Below are 19,657 nucleotides of genomic sequence, written 5' to 3' on the forward strand. Positions count from 1 at the left end.
AATATTTTTGTACGTTTTGCGACACTAATATATCTAGGAGATGTTGTACGCTCGAACAAAAAGTTTTTGAAATAACTAGCTAACATACGACGGACCTTGTAAAAATTTAATATTTTTAATAGTTTAAGCTTTACGGGGGAAAACATAGGATCTCATATGACATACCGGATATGCTTACGATGCCTACTATATATAAAGTTCATAGCGCCCATGATTCGGTCATAACCTAGAAATCGTCACTCAAAATATACAACTTTTACAAGGTCCGTCGTATGTGTTCTATATTTTTTTGATATATATTCACCATAATAATTTCAAAAACTTCTTGTATCGAGCGTACAACATCTCCTTGATATATTAGTGTCGAAAAACGTATAAAAAATATTTGTTTGTATCCGAAAATAACGAAATTTTGGGTAAAACTCCTAAAAACGATTTTGAGCAATATCTGAAGAACAAGAGCTGATGGAGATAAACCGAGACCGGATTTGAAAATATCTCGCCGATTTCAGTTAGAAACGAAAAAAAATCGTTTGAAACATTCAACTTTTTCAATTTTGTTGAGCACTGTAATCAACGCTCAGGCTAAATGGCTGAAACTTGTATCTTGAAATTTTGGGTAAGGGTCACTGTACGAAAATACTAAATGGTACTTAATTCGGTACAAATTGGAATTGTGTGAACGGATAGAGCTAGAATCCTGAAATTTGGAATTAAGATTTTTTGTAGTGTAGATTTGAGGTAGTTTTGAAATTCGTACTTATATGTACGAAAAATACTAAATCGTACCAAATTTTGTACAATTTGGATTTTGGTGAAAAGATAGCGCCGGAATCCTTAAATTTGGGATAAAGATTGATGTCGGAGTGAAGAGTTGAAGTATGGAAGTACTATTGGGAACTAAATGGTACTAAATTTGGTACGAATTGGATTTGTGTGAACGGATAGAGCTGGAATGTTGAAATTTGAAATTAAAGGGTTTTTATACCCTCCACCATAGTATGGAGGGTATATTAAGTTTGTCATTCCGTTTGTAACACATCGAACTAATCATTTGCGACCCTATAAAGTATATATATTCTTGATCAGGATAAAATTCTAAGACGATCTAGCCATGTCCGTCTGTCCGTCTGTTGTAATCACTCTAGCGTCCGCAATAATTGAGATAGAGTGCTGAAATTTTGCACCCGAGGGTCTTTTTTCCATAGGCAGGTCAAGCTCGAAGATGGGCTGTATCGATCCACTCTTTGGTATAGCCCCCATATAACGGTACCTCCGGATTTGAGGTATTTTGACGTTCTTCGCCACATTTGCAAACCAAATAAGCTGTAATAGGCAGGTCAAGTTCGAAGATGGGCTATATCCATCCACTCTTTGGTATAGCCCCCATATAACGGTACCTCCGGATTTGAGGTATTTTGACGTTCTTCGCCACATTTGCAAACCGAATAAGCTGTAATTTGGCACATAGGGTTCCTAGTGATCCACATACTTATATCTTAAAGGATATGGGCATAGGTCCATGTTTTGGTATAGTCCCCATATAACGGTACCTCCAGATTTTCGGTGTTTTGAGAATTTTAGCCACAATTTCTAACCGAACTATCTGAAATTTGACATTTGAGGTTCTCAGTGGTCATGAAATATCTCCACCAAACATCGTCAACATAGGTCCATGTTTTGGTATAGCCCCCATATAACGGTACCTCCCGATTTTCGGTATTTTGAGAATTTTAGCCACAATTTGTAACCGAACTAGCTGTAATTTGCCATTTGAGGTTCTCAGTGGTCATGAAACATCTCCACCAAACATCGTCAACATAGGTCCATGTTTTGGTATAGTCCCCATATAACGGTACCTCCTGATTTTCGGTATTTTGAGAATTTTAGCTACAATTTTTAACCGAACTAGCTGTAATTTGCCATTTGAGGTTCTCAGTGGTCATGAAACATCTCCACCAAACATCGTCTGTTTAAGTTAAATTGTTTGTTTCATTAATTGTCTTCATTTTGTAATGGTCAATCTTTGGTGACCTACATTATGGTTAAAATCTGCATACTCCTCAATGTTACATCCTTGTAACATTATCATTGCAGATTTTAACTATAATTGTTCGTTAAGTTTTTGACATTTCACCACCTCTCATCATCTATTTTACTTTCTATCGGATCGTTGAACGCTATCGAAGCTTTTTTGTAAGCATCTGCAAGATCGTTGAAAATTACAGGTAATATCGTTACCAAAATCTTTTTATTTATTTATTAAATAAAGCGCATTTGACTTCTAGTCAAATACAAATTACAAACATAAAAACTGCCTTTTATTTCTCTCTTTTTTTTTCTTTTATTTACATCGACGTAAACATTTGGTCACTTCGAGCCGCGATTGAGTCGGTGTTGTTGTTGGTACCATTTCTAATTGGTTTGCTTGTTTCCCTTCACAGCAAACAACACAACAAAAGTCCATCCTACAGTCCATCCATCCATATCTCCATCCATCAATCCATTTTTCACCCATAATCTCATCAACAAAACAGGTACGTAAAGTGTTTTAAGTGAGAATATCGAAAAATAAAAGTGGAAAATAACAACAATTCTTGGTGCCGCGATCGCTGTTTGGCCGTCTTACAACGCGTCGCGCATCCCCCCTCCCGTATCAATCGATTTGTCGTGTGCCTTTACCACGAAAGTACATACCTACATAGTGTTAAAAGTGAAAAAGAAAAAATTCCAAACAAACAAAAAGGGATAAGTGACATTTGTTTTTTGTTATTTTTTGTTGTAAAAAATATTCGATTTTTTCCTATAAATTGTGGTGGAATAGTGCACAAAATTAAATATAAATAATCGTTAATAAGTGTACTAAAATTATTGCAAAAAGAACCACACATTTTGATAAATTAATTGTGCCAAAATTGCATTTTTTATTCCCCACATAATTTGCATAAAAATCCCTTTACGTTTGTTTGGTTATTAGCAAGCGAACAGCATACATTCGTTTATACGTACATACGGGCATAAATATACATACGTACACTCATATCGTTGAGTCAGTCGGTCGGTCAGTCGCTTGGTCGTTTGCCTGTTTGCTTGCTAGTTGATACACACACACACTGTATACCCCCATACCAGCTGTGCGGTGTTTTTGTCCACTCTTTTTTCTTTTTCGTTAAGTAGTGGTATCCCAGCAAACATTTTTTGGGAAAACATATTTAGTACACGCAAATAAAATAATTTAATATATTGAAATATTTTTTGGTAAATATTTTTGATTGTGATACGGGAGTGTTGTTCGAATATTTTTTGAAATTAAAAAAAAATCGTGTACACCCTACACTCGGTCAATTCGACTTTTTAATAAATAAAGTGATTTTTTGACCGTTTTGTGAGAAATCAATTATTTTTATTAAAATTTTCGAGAATTTTTATTTTGATTTAATTTGCTTTTGTGGTTTTTGGTCCACATTCACCCTACAATCGGTAGTAGTGAGCCTAATTGAGGTATTTTCGTGAATTAAATCATAAAATCTCGGTATTTTCGGTTGAAAATAATAATTTTAATTAAATATTTTGAATTTTTGTACGGTTTCGGTACGTGAACTTACGGTTTTTTCAATTTTGAGCGAAAATATTTGAATTTTTTGGAATATTTATATATATACTAGCGGACCCGGCGAACTTCGTCTCGCTATTAAGGAATAAAATTTCATACAAAAACTCAATTTTCGATTTTTCCAATTTTCCGACTTTTACAGAGAGATTTTCCAAAATTTTCTTCCGTAAAGACCTTCTCCTCGAAAATACGAATAACTGACAAAAAATTTTACAGAAATCGGCCTAGCCGTTCTCATTTTATGAATTACTATACATTTTTTACACCATTTTTATATATATAGATATTTTTAATTTCTTATATATATATTTTGATCTTTTATATATATATTTTGATTTATTCCATCCTGGTCAATTTTTATTCGATTTTTTCGAAGTTTTCTTGAAATTTTCTGAATTTTTTGGTGTTTTTTAACTTTTTTGCCGAAACTTTGTGGATTTTTTGATATTTTCTGCATTTTTTTGGTGGAATTTCTGAAAGCTCGTGTGTTTAGATACTAATTGAGTATTTCTAAACAGCTTTCTTGTGAAAATTGTTTCCTGTTTTTGAGATTTTATTTCATTTTCGGGTATTTTCGTGACTCTATAGTGAGTTTTGAAGTTGATTTTTGGAAATTCAGTACGAATTTCAAAATATTTTTGGCAGTTTAGCGATTTTTGTGCTTCTTTCGCTTTTGAACTTTCTTTTGAGTGATTTTTTCGGACTTTAGTTGAATTTTTTTTTGATAATTCAAAATGTCAGTCACTCCATTGTATCTTTTTATCAGAGCATCGGACGCTATAGTAACATTCGAGTCTCATTACAGTGCTCTTAAGCCTGAAGAGATAGACGAATATGGGTTAGAAGTCCGTAAAGAAGAAATTCAAAAGTTATGGGTAAAGACACAGGAGATGTTTGAAAAGTGTCTTGATTTTGTGATGTCTTCCGGTGATACGAAAAAGGAGGATATTGAATCGGTTGACAATAAGTATGATGTAGCTTATCAGACTTACTTGAGATGTTTGTCTGCTATACGAAGTCAGATAGGTAAACTAAAAAGGTCGCATAGACATTCGCTGAATTCGACGATGAACGATTCGGTTGCCTCTTTAGCGCAACAATCGATTGTCTCTTTAGCGCAACAATCGGTTGCTAGTCCACTAGAAGCGAGAGGTAATCTTAGTACTTCTACTCAGGCTTCACGTGAAGTGGGAACCCAAGTTGATCCTCCTAATACTTTGTCTTTTAGGAGTCTTGGTTTAGATGATATTCCCAGTGATAGCGTTCATAACCTAGCACTTCCACCGTGTGATGTGGATGTTTTTGAGGGCGACTTTCATTCTTGGCCCACATTCCGCGACTTGTTCACAGCCATCTATATTAAATCTTCTCGGCTTAGCGATGTCGAACGCTTGTGTTATTTGGTTCGGAAGACTAGTGGAGAGGCTCGTGAGATAGTTTCCAAATTTCCATTAACTAATAGTAGTTTTGTTCTTGCGTGGAAATCTTTGAAGGATACTTACGACAATCCTCGTGTTATAGTACACAATCAATTGAAAATCCTTTTCTCTCTTCCGGTACTCGATAGTGAAACTTGTTCGAATTTGAAATCGTTACAGCGTGGCATAAATGGATGCCTGTCGGCAATGTCCATTTATGATATTTCGACGGATAATTGGGATCCGATCATAGTGTTTATGTGCCTGCAACGGCTTCCTAAGCTCACACAAACCTTATGGGAACAAAGTGTGAAAAATAAATCTTCCTTGTCTTCGTGGAAAGATTTAGATGCGTTTTTGTCGGAGCGGATCCAAACGCTCATGTGTCTTCACGACATGCGCGGAAATGACGCAAAGCGCACAACTAAAAAAGTGCAATCGCATTATACTAATGCAGATTCCTCGGCACCCTCTCAACCTTCTCGTATTTCCAACGATCCTAAATCGTCGAGAAAATCTGGTTGTGTGCTTTGTCCAAATAAAGCTCATAGATTATTTGAATGTCAGCGATTCCAAAATCAGTCCTCTACGGAACGGTATAAAATAGTTAAACGGTTCCAATTGTGTGTGAATTGTCTACGTAGAGGCCATGGAGTAAAAAAGTGTGATAGTAGTCGTCGTTGTTCCAAATGTAATCAACCTCATCACACTTTATTACATCGCCTAGATACCCAGTCAAATACTTCGGCTCCGGGTAATACAGTCGCGACAAACAATAGGTCGGGCAATCCCTCTGCCTCATCTGAGCAACCTTTACCATCCACCTCGGCTGGATGTCTGCCTCGTCAGTCATTTCACGTAGCACAAAACAAATCGGTTTTGCTAGGAACAGCCATGGTTAATATTGTTCATCATGGTGTTTCCTATTCGGCTAGGGCGCTTATAGATCCAGCATCTGAGTCGTCATTCTTGTCTGAGCGACTTCAGAATCGTTTAAAACTTCCTGTGCATTCCACTACTGCTTCGATTTCAGGTGTGAATTGTACTGTATCGGCCACCTCTCGAAAAATTTGTTCATTGAAAATTGGAAGTCCTCTCGATAGCCGTGTTATTTTGGAAACGACAGCGTTAGTTTTGCCTCTGATTTCGGGAAATATTCCTTCATTTACTGTAAGGTCGGATTTAAAAACACAGCTACCTGATTTGCGGCTTGCCGATGTCAATTTATTTGATCCTCGACCCGTAGATCTTTTATTAGGTGCTGATCTCTATCCGAAGATTTTATTAAATGGTTGTAGACCCATTCTTTCTGGTACTTTGCTGGCCCAAAATTCAGTGTTTGGTTGGTTAGTTACCGGTCCTGTTCCCACGACTGAGGTTCGAACATTCGCGACTAAAATTGACGTGATAGAAGAAGACAACATTAATAGAACTCTTTTGCGTTTTTGGGAGCTAGAGGAACCTCCAAAACGAAATATGATGTCTCCTTCTGATCGTTTTTGTGAAGAAAATTATATAAAAACCACGCGTAGAATGTCGGACGGTAGATATATAGTAACACTGCCAATTAAACCTGACATTAATCCTGAAGAATTCTTGGGTAGGTCGCGTGAAACCGTTTTAAAGCAATACCTTAGAAATGAATCGTCTTTGCTGAGAAAATTGGACGTTAAGGTTGTTTATGACGCGGTCTTAAAAGAGTATTTAGATCTTGACCACATGAGGTTAGTATCCCCCAGTTCCTCTACTGATACTTTATCTTCCTATTTGCCTCACCATCCCGTCATAAATCCTGATAAACAGACCACTAAACTTCGGGTAGTCTTTAACGCTTCCTTCAAAACGTCTAGCGGGAATAGTCTGAACGACTTGCTCTATGTCGGACCCACTTTGCAGCTTGATTTAGTCTTGTTGATACTGCGGTGGCGTATTTTTAAATATGTTTTCAATTCGGACATTACCCAGATGTATAGGCAGATTCGAGTCGATCCAAAACATGCTTCGCTTCAGAGAATTCTCTTCCGTGATTCCCCCACGAAACCGGTCCAAGACTATGAATTACATACGGTGACTTTCGGTGTAAATTGTGCACCATATTTAGCAATTCGAACGCTATTAAAACTGGCAGAAGACACCGAGACCGATTTCCCACTCGCAGCGCACATTTTGCGCAAATGTATGTACGTTGACGACGTGTTGGCGGGAACACATGACCTGGAGACAGCTATAACTGCTAGGGATCAATTAGTTTCCGCGCTTTCTTCAGCGAAATTCGAACTTCGGAAGTGGACAGCGAACAATAGATCGATTCTCGAAGGAATTTCTCCTGATCATTTGCTAGATAAGAAAATATTGTCCTTTGTAGAATCTAGTGGATCTAAGCCGTTAGGAATAAGGTGGAATGCACAGTTGGACACATTTTACTTTGAGGTTGCTCCAATCGCGAAAAAGGCTTCGTATACTAAACGGGAAGTTCTTTCAGCCATAGCAAAATTGTTTGATCCTGTGGGCTGGTTAGGACCAGTTATTGTCGTTGCTAAAATGGTTATGCAAAAGGTGTGGTTGGACAATATTGGTTGGGATGACTCCCTTTCGTCAGCCACAGATGCCGATTGGCGCAAATTTGTAGATTCCTACACGGATGTTAATTCGGTTAGGATTCCCAGATGGGTTCAGTATACTCCTGATTGTTCGGCTGAACTCCATGTTTTTTCCGATGCCTCGGAAAAAGCATACGCGGGGGTAATTTATATTAGAATTGAGTCCCCTAGTGGAGATATTTTCGTCCATTTACTATCGTGTAAAACTAGGGTGGCCCCCATAAAATCAATTTCTCTGCCACGTTTAGAACTCTGTGGTGCTGTTTTGGCTTCTGAGCTTCTAAAAACTATAGTTCGGGAAATTGATATTGAGATTTGTCAGGTTTATTGTTGGACGGACTCAACTATAGTCCTCTCCTGGTTACGAAAAACTCCTTCGACTTGGACAACGTTTGTAGCTAATCGCGTTTGTCGTATCCAAGAAAACGTTGGTAATCACAATTGGTACCACGTTAAATCTGAGGATAATCCCGCTGATTTGGGAAGTCGCGGTCTTGCTCCTTCTGATCTAGCCAATTCCTCTCTTTGGTGGCATGGGCCACATTGGCTTAGTGATCAAAAATCTAAATGGTCAATTCGTGATCTGTCGGCACTTGAAACCAATACTGAAAAGCGTTCGGTAAAAAGTCATGCCTCTTTCATTACGGGCTCTGAGGACTTTCTTGCTAGGTTCTCTTGTTTGGGTAGAGCTTTTCGTGTTGTCTCGTATATATTTAGATTCTTCCATCGTACTCATCCAAGACATAGAAGTAATTTTGTTTACACCGACACCACTATTGCTTCGTCGGAAATCAATTTCGCCCGTACTAGATTGATAATTTTCGCACAAAAAATTTACTATGCGGACGAATATAAGGATTTATTAGAAAGAAATCCGTTTAATAGTAAGAGTCCTTTGGTTCCTCTTAACCCCTACTTGGATGATTATGGCATAATTCGTATGAATGGAAGATTAGTTAACTCACCTACTCTTGCGTATACGGAAAGGCATCCGATAATACTGCCCTATCATTGTCGCTTTGTAAAGCTTTTAGCGGAATTTGTCCACAAGATTTCGGTTCATGGAGGAAATCAATTGATGTTGAGGATTCTTAGAATTGAATATTGGGTTCCTCGATTGAAAAGTCTGATTCGTTCGGTAATTAATCGGTGCAGAATTTGCATTTTAGAAAAGAAGCGTTCTAGAAGTCAAGTTATGGCTGCGCTTCCACCGGAACGAACCGAAATTAATAGGCCTTTTACTACAACTGGTGTAGATTTCGCTGGGCCTTTTGATGTCAAATCCTTCACTGGTCGTGCCTGTAGAATTACCAAAGGGTACGTTTGCGTTTTCGTGTGTTTCTCGACGAAAGCGATTCATTTGGAAGCAGTATCAGATTTATCGACTGCAAACTTTCTAGCAGCATTTCATCGATTTGTTGCTCGTCGTGGTTGTCCTCGGTCCGTATTTTCGGACAATGGTACGAATTTTGTCGGGGCTTCCAGGGAAATAGAAAGAGATTTTAGGTCGTTTCTTCGAGAATGCTCAGGAACTGTTTCTTCAAATTATGCAGTTCAAGGCCTATCGTGGCAATTTATTCCAGCTGGGGCTCCACACATGGGTGGACTCTGGGAAGCTGGAGTAAAAAGTTTCAAATTGCATTTTCGAAAGCAGGCTCGTACTCTCCGCTACACTTTTGAAGAATTGGCTACTGTCTTAGCGAGAATCGAAGCTTGTCTGAATTCTCGACCGCTTTGTCCTATGTCAGATAGTTCTACTGACATCGTTGCCTTGACTCCAGGACACTTCTTGATCGGTGCCCCTTTGCTCGCTCCTCCAGAACCCCTAATCACTGAACAGCCCTTGTCAATAGTGAACAGGTTTCGAAAAGTTCAGGCTTTAGTTCATCAATTTTGTTTAAGATGGAAGGAGGAGTACTTGAAGAGTCTTCACATGCGGTATAAATGGAAATTCCCGCAGCGTGACATTCAAAAGGATGATATCGTCGTCATTAGGCACGAAACTCTTCCTCCAACGTCGTGGAAACTAGGTAGGGTCGAGAACGTATTTCCCGGCCCCGATGGGCATGTTCGCGTCGCCGACGTTCGTATCGAGAATGGCGTTGTAAGGCGGCCTATAACTAAATTGGTCGTTTTGACCGAATAAATTTCGATCTCTTTAACATCGCTTTCTTCTTTAGTAATATGGACAAAATGTCATTCTTCGCTGATGGACTGAAGGACTATGACCAATTAATTGCTGAAATTGATCGCGCCACGGGTTCCTTTGATGCCGTTTCTGCTGCTACGGGTCCCTCCTCCACTGCTTCCACCGCCTCCATCGTATCGGGCCCCACTGAATCAGAAGCGATGGACACGTCGGCGAATAACGCGGCTTCCACCCCTCCGGCGTTGGCATCTCCCTCAAATCCGCCGCCAAAACCTTCAACTGTCACTGAAGCACCTCCATCAAACTATCATAAGTGTAAGCTGTGTGATGGAAGGCACCCACTGCGATTCTGCGACAAATTTTTGGAGTGCACCTTGGAGAAACGGCTCAGGGTAGTCATTTCGCACGGCTTTTGTAGCCGCTGTCTGGCGCACAGTCACTTGGCAAAAGATTGTCGCAGCCGAAGTAGTTGTCGCGTCTGTGACGGAAAACACCACACCCTGCTCCACGATGGTCCGAAGAACATTAAAAGTCAGTCCGAGTCTGCCAGTAAACGTCCTGCTAACAAGCGTCGTCCGACTAAAAAGCCCAAGGTCCGTCCGCAACATCAGTCCGATGCCTGTCCGTCCGTAACGGTCACACAATCGACAAGCTCCAATGCGGTTGCATTGAGCAGTCTCCCTTTAGTGGGAGTAATCTCTCTCTCCCCCAGTGTTGTGGTCCGTTTATCTACTCCCACCTCCAGTGTCCTTGTCCGAGCGATCATAGATCAGTGTGCTAGACAGAGTCAGGTGTGTACATCCTTAGTACATGACTTGCGACTACCCTGCTCGCAAATAGATGGGACTGCGTACAGTCGTTTCTCCATCATATCGACGTATGATCCATCACAATCGGTGACAGTGACGGCTCGAGTGAGCGACCTGACTCAGGTCTCTACGCCTGCAGAAGCGATTCCGGAGAGGATTAGGGAGACCTACCTTGGGTTGCCTCTCGCTGATCCACATTTCTATGTTGTTGGTCGTGTGGGTTTGTTGCTGGGGCCCGAGTTGTATACGAAGGTGATGACGAGCCGAGTTCAGGTCTTTCCTGGAATGCCGATGGCCCAGTACTCCATATTTGGTTGGGTACTCTCTGGGGTATATACAAATTAAAGGTTCCCTAATGATCCTTTAGTGCTGGGTCCCTAATGGCCCATCATAAGAATGCTCCCTAATGACCATTCTAATTTGTATATGGCCCAGTCGTTAAATGGTCCCTAATGACCATAGCAATATATGTATATATAATATATAAGGCTGGGTCCCTAATGGCTCAGCCGACCAAATGGTCCCTAATGGCCATTTTTATCGCGGGGTCCCTAATGGCCCGGGGTCCCTAATGGCCCATCGTTTAGTTTTAAGTGTTTTTTTGAAAAAATTAATTAAAAAAAAAAATGAAATTAAAAAACAAAAAAAAAATGTTTGTTATTTGTACATATATATTTCGTTTCAACATTCTCATGATGTTGAAAGGTGGCCGCCAAATGTTTAAGTTAAATTGTTTGTTTCATTAATTGTCTTCATTTTGTAATGGTCAATCTTTGGTGACCTACATTATGGTTAAAATCTGCATACTCCTCAATGTTACATCCTTGTAACATTATCATTGCAGATTTTAACTATAATTGTTCGTTAAGTTTTTGACATTTCACCACCTCTCATCATCTATTTTACTTTCTATCGGATCGTTGAACGCTATCGAAGCTTTTTTGTAAGCATCTGCAAGATCGTTGCAAATTACAGGTAATATCGTTACCAAAATCTTTTTATTTATTTATTAAATAAAGCGCATTTGACTTCTAGTCAAATACAAATTACAAACATAAAAACTGCCTTTTATTTCTCTCTTTTTTTTTCTTTTATTTACATCGACGTAAACATCGTCAACATAGGCCCATGTTTTGGTATAGCCCCCATATAACGCTATCTCCCGATTTTCAGTATTTTGAGAATTTTAGCTGAACACATTTTTTTAGATTGGATTAGATAACACTGTGCAACAAAATGGAGGTGAAAGGCTGGGGCACGAAAATTCCTCTTGGGGAAGAAAGGCCTTGGTGAGTATATTATGAACCCCGAAGGACAGATCCGCCGTGAGTCGAACTTCCGCGTTATGGCGTGATGAAATTTTTGTTAGAGACCCTGTGGGCCATCAGGAATTAGCGTTATATCTTTGTTCACTGTTGCTTAAGTGCTCTACAGAAACAACAAACAAAGATATAATGCTAATTCATAATGGCTTACAGGGTCTCTTGCAAAAACTTCATCACGCCATAACGCGGAAGTTAGACTCACGGCGCATCTGTCCTTCGGGGTTTTTATTATGCACACCAAGGGCTTTCATCTCCAAAAGGAATTACCTCTGCCCCAACATTTGTGTTCACAGTGTAATTTAAGCAATAGTGGGAGGTAGTAGGAGTCTATCCATTGTCGAAAAGTTGTTCCACCTAAAATTGTAAAAGGACCCTAATTATTCCATTTTAATTAAGACTATTTTATGGTGGAGGGTATAAAAAGTTCGGCCCGGCCGAACTTAACGACTTTTTACTTGTTAGAGTATAGGATTGTGGTAGTCTTTTTTTTAGAAATTCGTGTTTATGTGTACTATATTTGGAACAATTTGGATTTAGGTGAACTGTTAGAACTGGAATCCTAAATGCTGCTGGAATGTAGGATTGTAATATGGAGATAGTTCTAAAAATTCGTATTTATGTGTACGAAAATCAATAATGGTACTAAATTTGGTACAATTTCGATTTGGGTGAACTGCTAGAGCAGGAATCCAGAAACTTGGAATTAAAATTACTGTTAGAGTGTAGGATTGAGGTAGTTTTAGAAGTTTGTACTTATGGAAACGCAATGTACTAAATTTTGTACAATTTGGATTTGGGCAAACGGATGGAGCAGGAATCCTGAAATTTGGAATTAAGATTACTGTTGGAGTGTAGAATTGAGGTAGTTTTGAAAATTCGTAATTATGTGTAAGAAAAATACTAAATGGTACTACATTCGGTACAATTTCGATATGGGTGAACGGATAGAGATGGAATCCTGAGTTTTGGAATTAAGGTTACTGTTGGGGTGTGGGATTGAGGCAGCTTTGGAAATTCGTTCTTATGGATACGAAAAGTACTAAACGTTACTGAATTTGGTACAATTTAGATTTGGGATAGTAGTGTATCATTTAGATATGGAGATAGCTTTGGAAGTGCATACCTTTGGATTTAGGAATAATGGAAATTTGAAAATAGGATTACTGCTGAAGTATAGTATTTAAGTACGGTGGTAGTTTTGGAAATTTGATCTTATGTGTTCGAAAAGTGATTAATAGAACTAGAATTTGGAACCTTTTGGTATTTGCTAAAATATGGAATGAAGGTAAGAAAATAGTTTTGAAAAATAAAACTTATGTGTACGAAAAGCACTTAATGAGCGTAGGAATAGAGGTGGAGTTATGTAAAGTGGAATTTTATTAGTGTACGAAAATTTCCAAAGGGTACCCTGTAGGGACTGAAACTGATGTAAATTTAACTTTAAACTAGCTAAAATGTGCGAAAACAGATTATTAAAACTATCGCGAATCCAGAGATATAATAGATTTTTCCTAAAAATTGTGTGCAACGCTACATCCACGGTTCTTGATGGATCGTACTGAAACCGCATAGAATGATATATTTTTAATGGTGATCATTGAAATCGGATGCGCATAAAATGTAAATGTACTTCGTGGAAATCATGGCAATTTTACTGTTTTAATGCAACCTTATTTGCAGCAGATGCTAAATTGTTGTCGCCAAATAAAATTTCAGAAAGTGTATATCAAATTGTATGAGAAATAGGCTGTTTGCCTAAGCAAAATAAAACACAGATAAAGTTTCTTTAAAATTTACAAATTGTATAGGGGCAATTTTATTAATTTTTGCTCCCGATGGGACACTTAATTATAATTATTTTAATACTAAAACTCGAATTTAATTATTTATAATAAAATAGGAGTTAGGCTGGTTTTAATTATTTTAAGTTAATTTATTATATGCAGCGCGGCAGTAACAAAAAACTTTAATATTGACAAGAGATCGATACGGTTGCAGCAAGGCAGAAAGTTCGTAACTAATAACAAGAAAAAAACATAGTTATAAACCGGTGGTGCTCAAAATATTTTGTGCATTAGTCTCTCTGAGCGAGTCTTTCCTTTGCTAAACCATTACAAATGAGAAGAAGAGAACATATTTTGTTGTTGCAGTCACGTTAACGTATATGGGTGATCTTGGCTGGTCGTATACCAAATTACATGCAAAGGTAAAGAGAATGAAGAATGTAAAAAAAATATACATAGGGACAACAAAAAGAGCACTCAACACCAGAATGGGAGAACATAGATCAGACATTGAAAAGGGAAAAGAAACTACCGCATTAGCACAACATGTAATGCACACAGGCCATGTACCAGATTTTGACAGAGTTAAAATATTAGACAAAGAGAATAACGAAAAAAAGAGATTACTGATAGAAAGTTTAAGAATCCAACAACAAATTGACGTAACGATGAACTTAAAGGAAGACACCGATAACATAAGTGCAAGCTATGGAGTGGCAATAACATAAACAAATCTGCGATACCAGTAATTTTAAGCCGTTGTTCATTGTTTTATATTCAATTTAAATGTAAATTTAATGTAACCGCGATTTATAAATTATCATTGTAAGTTAAGATGTTGTTTTTAATAATTGTGTTTTGAATTTATGAAAATTGTAATTTTAATTCTTCAAATAGACGAATTCCCCAGAAGATGTCGACATAACATCGACGAAACGTCGGGAAAAATGCAATAAAACAAATTCTTTTATTAGCAAAAACATAACAAAAGGTCAGTAAGCTAAAAAACCAATAAAAATAATAACAAAATTAAATTTCTTTTAATAAAATATTAAAGCAACGACAATGGGATTAAGCCTGAGTATTTTGAAAAGCATAATAGAAGCGTGCAAGGCGGGTGTGCAAACCATTGCACCACGGTATCGCCCGATTTTCCGTATTTTCAAGGTTTTAGCCATATAATCTAACAGAAATGGCTGAAATGTCATATAGCCCCCCATAATGCGTACCTGCCGACTTTTGTTTTATGTCATGTTCACACATGTTGTTCGCCTGTCGAACGACGTACACGAATTAACCCGTTTCCACGACACCATTCGTAATTAACAGAAACATAAACAAATATTCTTTCATTTTTGTTTCCTTGCTTTCACGTAAATTTGAACCGAAACACACATAAAATATACATTAAATGAGCAGGAAAAGCAATAGACTTTCCTTTAAATGTATATTCTATATTTAACTACAATAATTTTGTATTTTCAATTTATTTTTATATGTTTCTATTTTCAAAATTAAAGAGAGAGAGAGAGAGAGAGATGTCAAAACAATGTTTGTGTATACAGACTTTCAGTTATTTGTTTCCTTTTTGTTTCTGATTTTTTACGCGACTTTTAACTAATGGACAAGAAATGTGTGTGAATTAAGAAGGAAACACATCCTTCTTCCTTCTGCATCTACATAAAATCTTTAGTTCAATTATTTTCATTCGTGTTTTTTTCTTTTTTCTAAAAATGTTTGTCTTTTCAACAAATTTTTCAATTTTGAATTTAGACATGACATAATTAATTTTTTCGATAAATTCTCTCATTTGATAGGAATGGGACTTTTTTATTCGTCGTTCAGAGAATATTTCTACTCGAACAACGTAATAAAACCGTCGTTCGTTCATAGAATTTTGTGTGGGGAAATAAGTAATTTATTCGTAGTTATGGATCGAACAACTAATAGAGAGCGGACGACGTACCGTGGAAACGGCACATTAGTGTAGCCCCATATATGAGGTAAGCCCCATTTTCGACATTACGAAGCTTTTATCCACATTGGGTGTATACAATTTGTCATTCCATTTGTAAGACCAATAAATATTTATCTGAGAATCCAAAAAGTATATATATTTTTGACCAGTATACAACTCGAAGTCGATTAAACTATATCAGTCCGTCTGTCTTTTGAAATCTGAGAGAAATGAATGACGTTTTGTATTAGTCCTAAGATGATTGGTATTGAAAATGGCTTCTAATTTTTTACTGTCATTATACAACCGTACTATCGGGTGTTATTTTTTGAGGTTTTAAGGCTTTAACCACATTTACTAATTAAATTAGCTGTAATTTCACATTGAAGGTTCTTAGTTGAAAAAATTGTTGACACAGGTCCATATGTTGATATACCCTATAATAACAGGGATGTACTGATTTTAGCTAATTTGATGATATTGGGTAATTTTTCACACAATAATGGCTGGAATTCTGCATTTAAGTAAAGTAATGCTGTAATTCACATTTTGGTAAAACCCTTATATTACGCAACCTCACGATTTTACTTGCTTTGTTGACTTTAGCTATACTTTCCGAGCAAAATGCCTCTAATTTGCCATTTTGGGTTGCTACTGGTTAAAAAGCTTATCCACAAAAATTGTAGACGTAGATCCTGTAGTGTATTTCGGATTCTCAATGGGTTTTAAAGCTTTAATCACATTTACTAGTTGAATTAGCTGTAATTTCACATTGAAGGTTCTTAGTTGAAAAAATTGTTGACACAGGTCCATATGATGATATACCCTATACATAACAGTACATCCCGATTTTAGCTAATTTGATGATTTTAGGTAATTTTTCACAGAATAATAGCTGTAATTATGCATTTAAGGATCCAAGAGGTCAAAAAACTAATTAATGAACAATTGGAGCTTTATGTCCACATTTTGGTATAACCCTCATATTACGGAACCTCATGATTTTACTTGCTTTGTTGAATTTAGCTATATTTCCGACCAAAATACCTCTAATTTGCCATTTAGGGTTGCTAGTGGTTAAAAGGCTTATCTACAAAAATTGTAGACGTAGATCTACATTTTGGTATATATATTTTGGTATAACCCCATATAAAGGACAAAAATTTGCTGAGATATGAGCGTTAGAATGTAAAAATCATTGTCATTTGAATTGTAATATCGAAGTTTTAAAAGCGGTTTTCTCTAAATTACACTTTTGAAAGCGGTGCTCACTGTAGCTGGAATACGGATGACAAAGATTGCCCTTAAGCTAGAGACATTTTTCAAAAACACTTTTTTGACAGATTTATGGCGAAAGAATAATCAATTTTTTAATTAACATTCAAATTTTGTTTTATATGTATTATGTTTTATCGACCTTTCAATTTTATTTATTTGTATCAATGAAAAATAAGACTATTTATTCCATTTTTGTACCCGACCTTTTGTTGGGATTTTCCAACATCTCCAGGGGTAACATCCAACAGTGGTAACTTTTATTCGATCTAGTAACGACATAAATTCAAAAAGATTCTTATTAGTTTTCTATGATTGCACATTCTGATATTACTAGCATTAATAATGGTATTACTAGCATTACAAATAATCTTTCGTCAGTTTTTACATTTATGCTTGTCAATTTGTAGTTTGTATAAACAAAATATCACGACAATTAAACTAATGTATAAATGCAAAAATAAATCAAATAAAGTTGGAGAAAGCTCTTGGTAGAAGTTACCATAACTATCTTTCAATTCCCTGAAGATGATTGGAGAGTCCAATCGAAATATTGGAAAATAAAGCTTCAAAATCAGAAAATTGGATTTTTATACCCTCAGCCTTTAGGCTAAAGAGGGTATTTACACTTTGATACGACCAAAAATGTGCCTCATCGAAATAATGGTTTTAGACCCCAAGTATGTTTGTACGATATCCGTTTCAGACAATTTTGAGTCGATCTAGCAATGTCCGTCCGTCTGTCTGTCTGGCTGGCTGGTGCGCACGATAACTCTCGAACGGATCAATCGATTCGGTTTAAATTTTGGGTATCGAAATATTTTGTCCAGATTTGATTTAAGTTCGAAGATGGGCCATATTGGTCCACTCCTTCAGCTACCTCCCCCACAAAAGTTCAAAACTGTTCGGAAAAATCGTCCGCACGATAACTCTTGAAGGGAGTAACCGATTTGGTCCATACTTTGTACATCGTAAACATTTTACAAGAGGTTCCAATATGGACTCAATCGGTCCACTCCTTCGAGTACCTCCCACACAAAATTTCGGAAAAGTTCAGTTTAGGGCCATCTCTCGAATCACTGTGATTTTTGTTTTAGCAACTTGTATTCACTGCCCTCCATACGACGGTACAAGTTTCATTAGGGGCAAGTCCATACTTCCTGAGAAAATAGGCTGAACGTTGTAAAAAACCCCTTTGACACCGTGTGAGGTGGTTGGAGCGCAAAATAACTTCAGAACGGATCTGCCGATTCGGTCCAAAATTTGGCCTTAGTAATATTTTGTCCAAACATAGTCTAAGTTTGAACATAAGCTATATCGGTCCACTCCTTCAGGTACCTCCCCCACAAAAGTTCAAAAATGTTCGGAAAATTTTTTCGTACGGTAACTCTTAAATGGAGTGGCCGAATTGGTCCATACTTTACACATCCTAATATATCTACTAGATATAGATCAGGTTCAAATATGGACTATATTTGTCCAATCCATCCGGTACCTCCCACACAAAATTTCGGATAAGTTCACTTTAAGACCTGCTATCGAATCACTTTGATTTTTGTTGAAGCAACTTGCATTCGCTGCGTCAATTACGATGGTAAACGTTTTTTCAGGGCAAGTCCATACTTCTTGAGTAAACATCCCGATGTGTGTAAAAACCCCATATGGCACCATATGTAGTGGCTGTAGATCCACTTCCATAATGGTCGATGTAGATTCATTCCTTTTAGTATCTCCTCCGCAAAACTTTTGATCCCTAATCCTAATGAACATTTTTGTCCGTTCAAATTCCCAAAATTTATGAAAACCCCTAAATACATACATACGTTTTTTGGGAAAAAATTGTTTCAATAAATACAGGCTGAGGGTATATCTCTGTCGGCAAAGCCGACTGATACTTTTTTACTTGTTATTTATGAAAAGCCTACAGCCAAACAATTCTCAGCAACAAAACATAAAATTAATGTAAAAATCACATTTTTATACCCTACACTACTATGTGGAAAGGGTATTATAAGTTTGTTTTGGGAAAAATTCATGTAGCACCGCGAAATACTCGTCGGAGACCCCCAATGTGGTATACCACATATCTTCATATCTCGACTAGATAAAGCGATTTTGAGATGTGCGTCCGTCCGTATGTCTGTCCATTATAACTTGTAATCAAACTGCAGGCCGCTATTATGGACCGATCGTCACGAAATTTTGCATGGAGGTCGGGATCAGACCAGAATAGACGATCGTGAAATATTTAGCGGGTGAAATGGACCAAAAACATAATTTTTATCCGATTTTGTAGCTGCTCTGTAGGTCGCAATAATAGCCCGATCGACATTTTAACTAAGGTAAGAGTATATTGCAAAGAAGAAGCTTGCAAGTTGAGATAGTGATCAGATAAGACAATAATACAACACAATTTTCACATAAAAGTTGTAGTCCATTTAACCTTCTAAAATGGACCACAACTTTTATGTGAAAATTGTGGCAATTTTTAATATACAGCTTATATATGAATTCCTGGAAGATATATTCCGCTCACGTAAACAACATTTGGAAGGCCATTTCTTGACCTTTCCACTCATGCCAATTATGTTGATTTACGTGTCCAGATAACAGAGTTACTGCCTAATATGTCCAGTTATTTTTTAGTAGTGTAATCAGAAGCACGCTAGAGGTCGCAATTACAGATCAATAGTCACGAGATTTTGCACGATGTAAGAGTTTAGATCG

At 37.2% G+C, this 19,657-nt stretch overlaps 1 protein-coding gene across 1 annotated transcript; it reads left to right on the forward strand.

Annotated features, from left to right (window-relative positions):
• The first annotated feature begins 4,680 nt into the window (after positions 1-4,680).
• Positions 4,681-9,256, forward strand: LOC141392250 (uncharacterized). The gene is made up of 2 exons (XM_073965202.1): positions 4,681-7,773; positions 9,185-9,256. Exons 1-2 carry the CDS (start codon positions 4,681-4,683, stop codon positions 9,254-9,256), a joined length of 3,165 nt encoding a protein of 1,054 aa, XP_073821303.1.
• The last annotated feature ends 10,401 nt before the right edge of the window (positions 9,257-19,657 follow it).

This window comes from Musca autumnalis, unplaced genomic scaffold (genome assembly GCF_047663935.1).
Source record: "Musca autumnalis isolate F117 unplaced genomic scaffold, ASM4766393v1 scaffold_2, whole genome shotgun sequence".
Lineage (NCBI taxonomy): Eukaryota > Metazoa > Arthropoda > Insecta > Diptera > Muscidae > Musca > Musca autumnalis.

Coding starts and splice junctions, on each gene's coding strand:
- LOC141392250 (XM_073965202.1), top strand. CDS start 4,681: ATGAACGATTCGGTTGCCTCTTTAGCGCAACAATCGATTGTCTCTTTA. Junction 7,774..9,184: donor CGGAAAAAGCATACGCGGGG/GTAATTTATATT, acceptor CAAATTATGCAG/TTCAAGGCCTATCGTGGCAA.